Source organism: Typopeltis vanoorti, chromosome 6 (assembly GCF_054136105.1).
Source record: "Typopeltis vanoorti isolate ZY-2024b chromosome 6, IOZ_Tvanoo_1.0, whole genome shotgun sequence".
NCBI lineage: Eukaryota > Metazoa > Arthropoda > Arachnida > Uropygi > Thelyphonidae > Typopeltis > Typopeltis vanoorti.
In genome coordinates, this window is record NC_143554.1 from 157395268 (window position 1) to 157409988 (window position 14721).

The window sequence follows — 14721 nt, forward strand, 5'->3', positions numbered from 1 at the left end:
TCAGAAAAAGATTAGAAATGGCTAAAGCAACATAGACTTGTTGGTTTATGTATATGTCCAATCTGGAAGGTTGGACATATTTCTGTGGGAACAAAGTTGAGAATTTTGGATGCATTTGTTTTACCAATAGCAACTTATGAATGTGGGACTTTGAACCTAAAAAAGTAAGATAAGAAAAGGATATCTGCTTTTGAGATGTGGTGTTACAGACGGCTGTTGAGGATATCATATACTGATATGCGTACAAATTGGGTGTTAGAAAAGATCAGTAGAACTTTATGGGCCCTTAAGGATATTGACAGAAGAAAGTTAAATACTCTGGACACATTGAAAGGATAGGAGGACTTCTCAGTACAGTAATAGAAGGTCGAGTTCCTGGAAAAAGAGGAAGGGGTAGACCGTCAGTGAGATGGATTGTGTGTGTGTGTGTGAGAGAGAGAGAGAGATAGAGAGAGAGAGAGAGAGAGAGAGAGAGAGAGAGAGAGAGAGAGAGAGAGAGTAGATCAGTGCATGGCAAGGACTGGTATGGCACATCAATGAGCATCGGAGTTACCATTCAGTGGCTGTCCAATGAACAGATGTTGACGGCCCGCCCGCTCGTGTTCAACTAAATGTACCGGCTGAACCGTAGGAAATAGGCGTATACTCTGTGTGACAGAAATGTAGATCTTGATGATATCTACAAAAAACTCCGCGACAACATATATCTATCTTCTACAGATGATTTACAATATACAAAAAATCATAGTTTGTCAAGGCGCGACGCGCTATTGAAGCAAATGAAGCAGCCTAGGCACATTGATTGGTGTTCTATGGAGGAAAGAGGCTCGCCCTGCTCAGATGAGAAATCGTGGCCTAACACGAGAGCTGACATGAGTCAGAAGCATCCCGTTCATGTTACACGCGCAGTGAATAGCTCACCTTACCGTACTGCAGTTTAAAAATATCTGGCCAATATTTTGAGAAGTTCTTTCGTTATCATCATCATCATCATCATCATCATCATCATCAGTGTTTATTAGTAGATTGTCATTACTGGACAAGAATTTAACCATAGAGACGCATAATGTTACATGGTCGCGACGATAGCCTAAAACTAATATGCGAGACGCATTGAGACTATGAAGCACTCCAATATCTACTTTTATTTTGCAGAGTAGAGGATGGATATTGCATTGATTTATCACAAATGAATCCAGGAGCTGGTGATCCTACAAGTAGAAAAACCGTTTCAGCAATGATTTTTTACGCGTATCGCATGATGGTACAGATGGAAATTTTAAATCCACTGCGCAAGATATGGCCGACTCATTAATCAATACTGGGTTGACATGTACTAAAATTGAATCCGAGCGTCTCACATACATTCGTTTAAACCAAAGTAAACATCGGGTAGAAAATTATATACAGGGTGTCCCATAAATTTGTAAATATTTCAATAGTTCATAAAAATCGGAAAAATTGGTATATTAGAGTATGGTTTCGCACGAAAGTGAATCGCAAGAAGGAAGATTTTTTATTTTTTATTTTTTTGGTAGATAAAAAAAAGTTAGTTCAAGATTTCAGCAATAAAGGGGGCTGTACCACATGCCTCATTTGTGAGATATATGCAAATGAAAGTCCTATAAAACTAATGAACGCATGCGACTTCTCAGTCATTGGTGCGAACAGAAATGTTTTTTTGAAAAGAAAGATTTGTTGTTGTGATGCTATCATTGGTGATAACGCATTTTTAGTGAAGTTGTTTTACATAAGCGAGGAATCTGCAGCCGAAGCTTTACGAAAGTTTCGAACGTAGAAAAGAATGAAGAAAGGTCAAGGTTCCGTCCCTTCTGTCGGACTACAGTTTCTAATACGACGTTTTGAGGAAACTGGAAGTTTGTCAGATCGCCCTTGCACCGGCAGACGAGTGTTGTCCAAAGCCCGTACCAGCGCTGTGTTATCGCAAACGCCCTAGCTGCAGAATCAACGAGTGGCGTAAACACTGCGTGGGAAGCTGTAAGAATCATGGATATAGCGAAAACGGCCGTACTGCGCATCCTTCATGGTGTGTTAAACTTGTATCCATGCAATCGTCAATCAAGCTTCACCATCTGTTACCAAATGATACCACTAAGATGGAGGAATTCGCAATGCTGGCTTTGACAACAGTCATATAAGATCCACAATGGCTGGAAAACATCTTTTGTACGAAGACGCATTGTTCATTGTATGGGACAGTTAATACGCCCAGTTAATACCAAAATCAAAACAAAGTAATTTGTCGAAATTATTACAAAAGGTATCTTTGATTGTTTGGGCAATTTTCAATGTACTATGTTCCATAAAGCATCTATTGAAGCGGTCGACAGAACAATGAGGGGGGGGGGGGGAGATATCAGATAATACAGTTGAAGAATGGGTGGAATGCCTGTTTCATTTGCCAGTGATTTTCGACAAACACTGCCCGTCGTATCCTGCGGAACAAGGAAGGACGAAGTGATTGCCTACCTTAATGAATCATCACTATGGCATGATATAGAAAAGTTTTCTCTCAAAATCAATAGGCGTGTTCACCTACATGGAGACTCTAATGCGCATTTCTTCTCCTCAAAATTGTTAAAAAAAAAGCAATGATGAAGTACAGCAAAGAGACGGAAAAATTATATTAACATACCTAAATATTGGAAAAATTGTCCAAACTGCAGACAAACTGTTGCGCAGTGTCTACCATCTATTGAGAACATAAAACTCACCTTCTTGATTCAGGGAGAGAGCTATCCTCGCACCTTGAAATGACGCCGTGTCAATAATGAGCCAGTTGGTTCGTAATAGGGTTAATTGCAAATCAGTAGATACTCCTGTGGATGTAGATGACGCAGTTCATTTTCCCATGAAATTTTTAAATTCGCTTAATCCACCTGTGCCTGGTCACGAAATTAAATTGAAATTAGGCGTTCCTATTATGGTGCTTCGAAATCTGCACCCCTCCCCCATCTTTGCAATAAAACTAGGTTTCAAATAAAATCGTTGAAACCTAATACAATAGAAGCTGTGATGTTTACAGGTCCAGGTATCAGAGAAATTGTCTTCATCCCTCGGATACTCCACATTCCTTCAGATTATCCATTTGCATTTGCATTCAAACGGTTACAATTTCCAATAAGAGTTTGCTTTGCAATTACGATTAATAAAGCCCAAGGACAGACCCTTAGATATGCAGGTTTAGATTTAAAAGGTGAATGTTTCGGACACGGGCAGTTATATGTAGCATGTCCTCGGAAGGGCTCAGCTAGTATATAATTTATTATTATTATTATTATTACATCACACTTCCAGGGAGGCCAAACACTCATCGAGGGAGGGCATCTACTCTACAACTCTTCGTCTCTCTACTCCACCAACCTCATCATCTAACACCAATGTCATCTGCTGCCGACTACCACCACTAGTCCTTTCACAGACAATCACAAACATCCATGCCCACGGCGGGATTCGAACCCGCAGCCTTTTGGCTGGAGAGCGGATACGCTAACCACTCGACGTTTTATGTTAATTCTTTTATCACAACGAATACACGCCAGAGATACAGAACTCAGTACTGTGTTACAAAGTCATCAAGAACAACCCACATTTTATAAAGTGCAAGGTTCTAATATTTCACTCGAATGAAAAAAATCAAATGTATATAGTGAATTTTTGTTTTCTTTCCGTGAAATTGAAAAAAAAAATGGAATGAATGAATTTTATATTTTTTATCCTCGATATCCTATGATAGTTTAGTTTGTTCTCTTTTTATTGTCATACTCATAGCAAAATATATTCCACATTGCCGTTTTTCAACAAAAGGTGATCTGTTCCCACAACCGCTGTTTGGGTCTTGTCCTTTCATTTGTCCAAAGTTTCAGACACTGAGGAATAATATTTGCCTAATCTTTCTCAAAACTTTGCAAAAAAAAAAAAAAATTTCGGAAATCAGATATAGGATTGCAGAGATTATAATTTAGATTAACCCCAGCCGATCACTGCTCAGGCCACTGTATAATCAAGAAAAGCGTTAGCTCATTATCGATGTGTGGTAGCATTCCCTCATATTGAAAAATCTGGAAAAAAAAAATCTATTCAAATAATATAGAATCCTACTATTGGGGACAAACTCGGAACTTTTTCACGCCGATTCAGTCCCTCAGCAAACAAACAGGGATTGGCTAGCACAAGTGATGAAAATCACCTTTCACCAAAAGACTTGCAAGTATTCCTGCTATAGCCTGATTGCAACCCAGTCTGTTTGTTGAAAAGCAGAGACGTTTTATACCCGACCAACGTAGCCTGCTAGTTTCATTTCTGCGTGTTTCATTTGTTTTTGATATAGTTTTTTTTTTTTTTCTGTATGCCTATCACTCGGATGCCAATACACGTTTATAATCATTTATCATTATGTGCACTTTTATGTATTATATACTTATGTAATATTATCAGTTTGCTGCAAGTAATTTCGACATTTTATCAGTCTGCAACACACTTCAGAATCGTGTCTTTATGTATATTTATAACTGCTCTTCAGTTGCAGCTTTAGTTATATGCATGTGCCAATTTTGACATACTCCCTCTTTTGTGCAATCATAAAAGTATGAATAATTCAACATGGTTTTACAGAGCTGGTATCAGATCATGGAGTATTGTATCTCTGTATGCATGTGTAGTGCATAATTGCAGCCCTAAACTAGTTTCAACTTCAGCAATATCAGAGATAACCGCAAATCTTGCATGATACCAGTACACTCGTAACTGCCTTGAACCAAAATAACTTTTTTATTATTAACAGCAATATAAATTTCGGAATAAATAAATCAAAAAAATTCTTTCAAAGAAGAAAACCAGACTACACATAGCGGCCACTATATTAGAAACCTTTATGCAGATACACGTAAACATCACTTATACAGCATATGTGCAAAATACTTGGTCACCATGTGTTCTAGGCAACTATTTAAGAATGCTGTTGGTCTAATCATCAATAGCGTTGATCACAATGGGAAAAACAAAGGCTCTTTAGGATGTTCTATAAAAGGCTCATTGTATGTGTCAGTCTGTCTGGAGCCACGATTTGGAAAACAGCAGAACTGACTGGTTTCTCAAACGGCGAGATATCCCGAGTGTTTAATCAGTGGGAAAAAAACCTCCAACGCTTGTCCAAGTGGTATTACTGTGGTCCTAAATCAGTCTGTCAGGAACGAGATCGCCTTCTTCTCAGAAGTCTTGTACGGACAAACAGAACTTCCTGGGTGCAGCAATTGACCAAAACATTTCATGAAGGCTGTTCCTGACCTACATATCACCGAACTATGTACATGGTATTGGTAGTCACATGCCTATGTGGAAACCACTGATTTCTGTGAAGTTTCTAATTCAGTGGTCGGTATGTGTAATTCATAATTTGGTTTTCTTATTCACAGTTTCGGGGAGAAAATGCTTAGTTAAAAAGCGTTCTGATGTCATTCTGCATTGTTTCATCTGAATCTGAACAATGCATTCTTCTTCTGCAGCTTTTCCCACTTAAGTAGGGTCGCTGTTTGTGGTGAGTCTCCACCACAACTTCCTGTCTTGGGCTGTAGCCACATCCAAGTTCTTCATCCTCAAGTCCTCCTCCACCATCTCCCTCCATCTCTTCTTTGGCCGTCCGCGTTTCCTCTTCCCCTGCACATCCATCTGCATGACTTTTCTTCCCACATACTCTTTCTCCCTACTCATCACATGACAAAACCATCTTAACCTTGCCTCCTGTATCTTTGCTCCTAAGTTCATAACTTTCACGTTCCCCTTACATAATCATTCCTCAGATGATCTTTTCTAGTCACACCGCACATCTTCCTATGCATTCTCATCTTACCTCCATCCTGCTGATGTTATTTTTCCTCAGGGCCACAGTTTCCAAAGCATACGTCATAGCTAGTCTCACTACTGTCCTGTAAATTTTGCCTTTTAGATTGATCGGCATCCTCTTATCACATAGCACTCCAGCCATCTCTCTCCAGTTCCTCCATCCTGCTTGTATCCTGCATCCCACTTCCTTCTCAGCCTCACCATCCTCTTTCATTGTTGAACCTAAGTATCTAAAGTCACTGACCTTCCTGATGACATTTCCTTCCAGCTCCAGATCTGTTTCCTATCTGCCATCCACTTTGCAAAACATATACTCCGTCTTACTTCTGCTCAGTCTCATACTCTCTCTCTTCCAGCACTTTCCTCCAACTTTCCAGTTTGGCTGCCACTTCTCTTGATTCTGCACACATCACGATGTCATCTGCATACAACATAGTCCAAGGCGTGTCTTCTCTTACTTCCTCCTTCACCACCTCCATCACAATATTAAACAGGAACTGACTTAATGCAGACCCCTGATGGAAGCCAACTGTCACTGGAAAACTTTGTCACTCCCAGGCAGGTTGGAACACTTGTCTTCACATTTCTGTACATCTCCTGCACCAATCTGACATATTTCTCCGGTACCTTCTTCTCCCTCAGACATCCCCAGACTCCTTGCCTTGGCACTCTTTCATACTCTTTCTCCAGATCAATAAATACCAGATGTAACTCCCGTTGCTTCTTTCGAAACTTTTCCATCATCTGTCGTACCCCAAAGATGGCATCCGTTGCCGATCGACCAGGCATGAAGCCAAATTGCTCCTTATACAAAACATTTGGGAAATTCTGATCTTGAACTGGACTAATTGGCTTCGTTCTTATCTTTGTTTTTGAATATTTATATACGCACTTGCATATTAGTCCATTTAAACGGAAAATGCTTCAGTAGTTGATAATACTTCATCTCTGTTATGGAGCAGAGATGAGGTACTGTCCAAATCATAACTGGTACCGTTTGGTATACGAGTCAAAACGTTTTTCAAAGTTAATTTTTATTAACAGCTAACAACTAATACTGTTAATAACTTCACTGTTATTAACAGTGAAGACGGAAATACATATTGCTATTAATAAAAAGTAATTTTTTCCCCTCCACTGTGTTTATTAGTATTATTTCAACTTGTAGTCCGCTCATTAATCATCACCGTAGTGTGATTAGCCAATTAAGATTTTAAGGTCTCCAGACACATTTAGATTGACGATGCTTCTGCGTCGCAAACAATTTTTAAAGTGGACTTGATCTATAGCTAACAGACCTCACCGGCTGAATCAGCCATGAAGCTGGTATATTACATTGGTATATCTTCCGTGTTACTTTTCTGTATTTTCTGGTATCAAAATTCCAGCCACCTGAGTATGGCAGCATCCAATGAACCTTCAGTTTAAAAGCTCTTATAAAGATTCCTCACCTCCTAGAAGAGATTCGAACCCTATATCTTTCTATCGAATGCAAATATCGTGATATCCTTGCAGCTGCTCTGTAACGAAGTCTTGCAACCGAATCTCAAGATCTTGCAAAAATTTCCTGCTAATGTCACTGATTCTTTAATAAAAGGGTTTTGGTACTAAAAGAAATTCCATCCTGCATAGAGACACTGTGTCCTAACAGAACGAGGATCCATTTGACAGTATTCTGCTATTCAATGAATATAGCATATCGGCTACTCTTCAGATGATCTAACACCCTGGGGCTTCTTACTGTTTTACTGTTTCATTGTGAAACCGCCGAAGAACTTCTCTGGCGTCGACGAACTTCTCTTCTGCAAAGAGAGGTTCACCAAACGCAATGTATGGGGGGGGGGAGGAGTTGTTCCATGTCATATATCTTAAATAATATATTTTTTTAACCAAAAGAACCTTACTTTGTAACCTCTTTGTACGAGGTCATTTCAGAAGTTTGATGTTTGAAAATTCAAAAGCGATATCATTCGATATTAAATGATAGTGCCGTGACCTTCATTTGAACGGAACTGATATCAATTGTTATAATGGTATCCAGTATGTTCGGTTCGTCTGCAATGACTCGGTTCACACTGACTTTGAATCCAGCATCATAAATATGTAACAGGCTAAGCTTTTTGAACTGCCATCACATGAACTAGAAATCCATTATTTCCTATCTTTACTGTCTGTGAAGCCACAACGGCATTCCGTTCAGCAGTGTGCACTTATAATTACAGTAAAACTGGCCAAATCAAGTTAAACATTTTGGCCATCATTCAAGAGAATGGTTCTTGAAATTTAAAATGTTCAACTGCAGTTTAATTGTTGATGGTACTGATGCCTTCCTCCAGTCCAGCTAACACACAACTCCTTGAAAGTTATTATTGGAGATGCGTCCGCTCCTCAGACATACTATGCGATTACGGCTTGTTCTTCGACCTCATGGCAGTTGTTCGAGAAAATTTGTTTCCCGCTACGAACACACAAGTGAAGTCGTTCAGGAAGTGTGTGTTGATTATCACGTAGATAATCTTTTTGTATATTGATATTTTAATAAGTGACTATAATAAGTGCATACAAGAAGCTTCTGAAATAACCCACGTAATCGAATATACATTCAGCAATTATTTCCTATGATCAAAAGATTTCTCTTCTGTTTTAAACTGCAGTTGGTGATATTTAAAATCACACCTAACCTAAGTTCACGATGTAAAGCATCAATAAATAGATAAATGTGTACATCCGATTTAATGTTTCCTTTCTCAGGCAAATAAGTCCAGGTGGGGCCGTAGGACCTCCATTTTACATTGAAGTTGATGCAAGTACTGCGGCAAATTTAAAGGCAGGCACCCAGTACACTCTTGTTCCAGTTGATTCTGAGCCAGTGAAGTCCTCGGCCGAAGGTGGAGATATAGCAGTGACTGGCTTCGATAGCAACAAACAAAATCAGTATGTATTCTCTCTCTCTCTCTCTCTCTTTCTCTCTCTGTGTCTTTTTCTCTCTCTCTTTGTGTGTGTGTGTGTGTGTGTGTGTGTGTGTGTGTGTGTGTGTGTGTGTGTGTGTGTGTGTGTGTGTGTGTGTGTGTGTGTGTGTGTGTGTGTGTGTGTGTGTGTGTGTGTGTGTGTGTGTGTGTGTGTGTGTGTGTGTGTGTGTGTGTGTGTGTGTGTGTGTGTGTGTGTGTGTGTGTGTGTGTGTGTGTGTGTGTGTGTGTGTGTGTGTGTTGAAATAAGAAGAGAAAACAGTATTTTCGATTCTATCATGACTTTATATTACTTGGGAAGAGCATATGTTATAATGTTCTCAGAATCCTCTTAAAGCCGTCAACTTAGTAGAATAAACAAAAGGGAAACATGTGGGAAGATGTTAGTTCTGCTGAACTAAGAATAGTCAGAATAGTTATTAGTATTCAGAAATGTCTCTGCATTTTTTTTTTTTTTGTGTGTGCTATCTATCTCACGTGGAAGACAGAAGAACTTGTTGGAAGAATAGCATGTGTGAGCAAGTGGTTAGAGAGAAAGAATCTGTTAACATGTTTCTTGAAAAGCTTGTGGTTGTAGTTATCGCGAAAAACAGTATGGATAATGTTGTTCCAAAAAACAGAAGTTGATAAAGTGTGTATAGATGTTGACCAGAAGCTCCTCATATTCTTACATGATTCGAAAAAAGCGGAGGATCTGCAGAGACCATGAATCACGCCCAAGAAGGTATCTATAAAAAAGACAATACAAAAACAGATGTCTATAAAAAAGTCATCGGAAGGGATTTGTGAAAGAGATGGACGATCTCTTAAGCTGGTTGTCCTTTCTGTAAGAATTGTTAGGGAAGTTTTAGGTGCATCACCCAAAGTGTGTGAACAATATGCTAAGGTCTGGAGGATTTGATTTTTATAAAGCGAGGAGTTAAGTTGTAGAGAAATATTGTTTTTAGAATAATACGTAGCTTTTTAGAGGAAGCTATGGATGTGATATACTTGTGCCTTGGAGATCTAGATGTGAAAGTCGACCCAAGAAGAGACGTGATATTGATTGAAGATCGGAATCAAAAGTAAGAGGTATTGAAGTAATATCTTTCGTCCGGGAAATAAGAGAGGACTGTGTTTTAATAGCAACGACATTCACTAGATTATTTTTACCCAGCTTGGAAATGGTGAAGAAATCCGTGTTTATGGCCTTGGGTTTGGAGACAAAAATATCCCATACTGCCTTTCTTATCTTTCTTGGCTTTTAATCGCTCAAAGCGTGTTCTTCTAGGAGAGGCTTGTCGCAATAGTTTCTTGAAGTAATATTTTGCAGTGAACTTCTATAATGGGATTAGCGAACATATATTCAGATACGAATTAAACGAATCGGGTATGCGTTTTTTTTTTTTTTAATTAAAATCAAGTGAGCTAAAGTGATCAGTTTCTGTTCTTTGAACTATAAGTATTCACCAGCCGGTTTTTCTGTTTTGCTAAAAGATGAATGAAACCGAGTTTACTGGAGAATAATTTTTTCCATCTGACTGGCTAAACCATTTCCGTTTGAAAATGTTCCTCACCTCCTTTGTGGGTCCAAAATTTGAGCTTTCGTCTCAGTGTGCAAATACCCAAAAATAGCATTCGTATATTGATTCCAGGAATGAATGGAATGTGCAAGTTAGATGGATTGTAGGGAAGGACAGAATTGTTAATACAAAATCTGTCAAGAAACAGATTGAAGAATGACAACCGATGAGAATAGAAAATGATGGTGATGATGATATTACCTTTTTATGCGCTCAACATCTATCATTGTTGCAAACATGGTTTATGTGCAAACGTTATTATCAAGCTTTGAAGCAGGGGCACGCCGGCCATATGTGCAATGTGTGCGACGCACACAGGCGCCATAGAGGAGGAAATACTTTAAAAAAAAAACGTTTTTTTTTAAAGTGATTTTTTTGTTTGGGTGGGGATAGGGGCGCCAACTAAAGTTTTGCACACAGGTGCTGGACACTACTGGCGCGCCCGTGCTTTGAAGCTATATGGTATCGAATTAGAATTAGCCGATATGAATGTCTTTAATGCAAGAATATAATATAAAACAGAATACCGAGTTTTAATATGTCACTCAACACGAAAGATTAAAATATTTGAAGAAAGAAGAAACCAGAAATGAAACGGTGAAACATATCAGCGTTTGATATCTGGTGGATATTTTAGCGGAAAAGTTAGAAATTAAGGAATATTCATTTTAGGCTAAATTAAAGGGCTCCTTTTTTATTTTGTAGAATGCCAGCAATTTTGACATACGCGTCGTTTTGAGGTGTGATCAAGCAAACATTACCGTATAATAGGTATTGACGAAGCATATATGAAGCGTTTCAATAGATCGATTTTCTCATGAAACTTAATATCGGGCATTAATCTTCTTACCTTTTTATTTAATAATGGTCGTATATTGTGAATACTCCTCAGTATCATGTTGTACATGCATTTCCTGGCTTATTTTTTAGATCATAAACGGTCGCATTTATTTATTTTTATATTATGCCATGTTACTTCATCTGCCAATGAGTACTTTCAAATCTTGAGAAATAACTCCTTTCTAAAACCACATAAATATATAAATAACCTTCCAGTCACTGCAGTTTTTCCGCAGAATTAATTTCGATTTATTTATTATTTCTGTAAACTCAAGAACGTACTGTATCTTGAAATTTTTCTTTAATTTAATGTTTTTAATTAAACTGACACTCAATGGGAAAAATATTGATCAAGTGTCAAGATATAAATATCTTGGTTGCTGGCTTAATGAACGGTGGGATCCAGAAATAGATATAAAGACAAGGATTGAAGTTGCACGGCAGTCCTTCATGAAAATGAGAACACGATTCTGCAATAAAGACCTAAACATGGAAGTCAGATGCCGAATGCTGAAATGTTACGTGTGGTCTATTCTGCTCTATGGAGTTGAAACATGGACATTGAAGGCGACAACCATCAAGAAAATCGAAGCCTTTGAGATGTGGCTATACAGAAGAATGCTAAAGATATCATGGACAGAAAAAATTACCAATGAAAATGTCTTAAAATCCATTGGCAAAGCTAAACATCTTGTACAAATAATCAAGAAACGAAAAACATATCTTGGACACGTCATGAGAAACAGCAAATACCAACTTCTACAAACTATTTTGGTAGGAAGAATTGATGGCAAAGGAACTAGAGGAAGAAAAAGAATATCATGGTTTGACAACATCAAGACGGGGACAGGAAAGAGCAGTGCACAACTGCTCAGATTAGCACAAGAGCGCAGTTTGTTCGCCAAGATGGTCGCTGACCTTCGATAGAAGATAGCACAATAATAAGAAGAATTTAATGTTTACCGCGAACTGCAGCTGCATATATCATCAGTTCTGTGAGATGCTCCCAGCTTTGGTGTCCCGATTCAATAAAAATATAAATTCTTGCGATGATAGTGGAATGGTTACTCCAATAACTAAAACCAAAACCAAATGAATTGTATCATTATCCTCTTGAACCCCGTCTCCTACTCCTCTGCAACAAAATATGACTTTAGAACTGACTCACTTCATCAGCTCTGGTTAGTCATTCTCTGGAATGCTGAAACAGATTTTACAGATCATGCCAGGCTACGCTGGGAAGGTGCTTGGTGCATACAGCATTGTTCTTTTACGATGACAGACGTCCGTCCAAAAAAGGAAAATAGAACTTGAGCATATTTTTGTGGTTGGAATTCGTCTGGTAATATGACTGTCTAGATATACCAGTTATTTGTGGTAGGTCGTGGAGAATGTTGTTAGCACAACAATATCATTGCTCTCATGCTAACAGAGTTGTATCATCAAAATAAATACATACATTTATTTTGATGATACAACGGTTGTAACGGAGATTGGTGAAAACAGTTACGAGTTTTTGACTTGGAAGATAACTAGGTAGGGGAGAAGTTCACTCAGAATAAGATTTGTGTAAAACTACTGTAAGGTAGATGATTATGGAAAGCACCGTAGTAAATAATATAAAGAACTGTGAGTGCAAGAGATGATTAGTGCATAGATTGGTTAAAACACCTGAAAGATGCACGATTTAGGATAAATAAGGCTGGAGCGGAATGGATAAATAACGAAAGTAAGCAGACACTGACGTTGTTAGGGAGGAGGTCTAAGATAATAAACAATAACAAGGTACATGAAGAGTATAAAATCAAAAAAAGTCAGAGTAGAAAAGATAAGAAATCATAGAAAAGTCACTAATATGGTCGGTAACAAAACACCAGAGGAGATTGACCATTCATTCCAAAGGAGTTCTTTCGTTAGGTGGCGATTAAGCTTCTGGAGGATGTGGCGGAACTATTTAATAAGCGTTCTATGAGGGTATTAAATACACATGAAAGTGATGTGAAAAGCCCAAAGGTTGAGAAATATAGAGAGAGACTAGAAATGAATGAATTTTGAGGTATATTAATCGTTGATCCATTCATGATCTTAACATAGCAATAGAAATAAATGATATATATCACCAGGTCTTCTTAATGAATGTGCGAAGGGGTTGGCTGTGCTGCCTTGAACTGTATGTTTATTTTGCATGAATATTGCAATATAAGAGGTTTCTAGAGGAGTGAGAGGAAGGAAAGCAAAATAGTGCCACTGTACAAAAACTGTACCAAGACGGAGATTTCTAGTTGCAGACTAGTATCTACAGCTTTAGTTAAGGTATTGGGAGAAGTTTGTTAGGACCAGAATATAGGGTTGGGTCTATAGGCTCAAGTTCTCCACGAAATTCTAATGGGTTTGCAAAAGGGAAAATCTTGCATTTGTAATTTACTTCTAATTTACTTATGATAAAATGAAAAACATACATTGCCTGTTTTAAATTTAAATAAAAAATGTTTTAAATTACCTAATAAATTGTTTGATGTCAGTTGCTTTCAAGAAGATTTAATTAAGATGGTAGCTAAGACAAAAAGTGAGATGACTGTTTGAATGCTACTAACTGTAATATTTACTAAGGTAGACTCATATAGAGTGATATTTTTCGTCTTCATAGAGGCATTTGACAAATTGTCTCATGGAACGTTGATGTGCCTCTTTGGGAATGGATAGCAGGTTAGGAGATGAATATCAGATAGGCTATTTGATAGATATGAAAAGTTATATATGAGAATAATGTCTTATTTGTAATTACTATTTTATATCGTTTGAAATTATATTGTTGGTGATATACATTTGGGAAGAGTTATGAGAAACGATACTGATGTCAGTTGCTTTTAGTAAAATTTAATTAAACTAGCAGCCTGGACAGGCAAGCGAGACCACTGTTTGAATGCCATTAACTGTAATATTTGCACTTCGGACTGCAGAAGTAATCATGTGTATTGTACTGTAATGCTGTGGTTTTGGATGAGTTTTGGAATCTCATAGTTTTGGATGAGTTTTGGAATCTCAAAGGAGCTGGATGAGTTTTGGAATCTCATAGTTAAAGTACGAATATTTTGGGAATGAGCTGGAAAAAGACCCAGAAAAGTTCTTCTAGAATACGACTGTGTTTTTTTTTCCCCCGCAAATCTGCTATTCCAGGATACATTGTGAATTTCGTATATACCATACAGCGTATCTGCTAACAGGTAGAGACAAGGAAGTCGGTTATTATTTCTGTTTATATAAAACCTCGATCCTGTCACACCGGGATTATTGCGTACATATTTGTTCACTTATTGTTCGCAGGGGAGTGGGTCAGACATGAATAGCGAAGGTAAAGTTATGAGGAGAAGTTGGGGGAATGTCATTACAGAGTTTATTGATGGATACGTGGACATCATAGGAGCATCCAAGTTGGTGAGATTATTTTTATCAGCTTAATATGCAGTGGTCATTATTCCTAGGGTGGATAG

General features: G+C 38.0%; 1 protein-coding gene across 2 annotated transcripts in view; it reads left to right on the top strand.

Annotated features, from left to right (window-relative positions):
- Window positions 1-14721, top strand: part of LOC150106144 (uncharacterized) — a 71702-nt gene that overhangs the window by 28658 nt on the left and 28323 nt on the right. Inside the window, exon 3 of one of the 2 annotated variants that reach the window (XM_090394498.1) lies at window positions 8614-8796. The exons of the other annotated variant lie outside the window; for it this stretch is intronic. Coding sequence (XP_090250624.1) covers window positions 8614-8796 — 183 coding nt within the window. The remainder of the gene's footprint in view (window positions 1-8613; window positions 8797-14721) is intronic. 2 annotated transcript variants of the gene reach the window in all.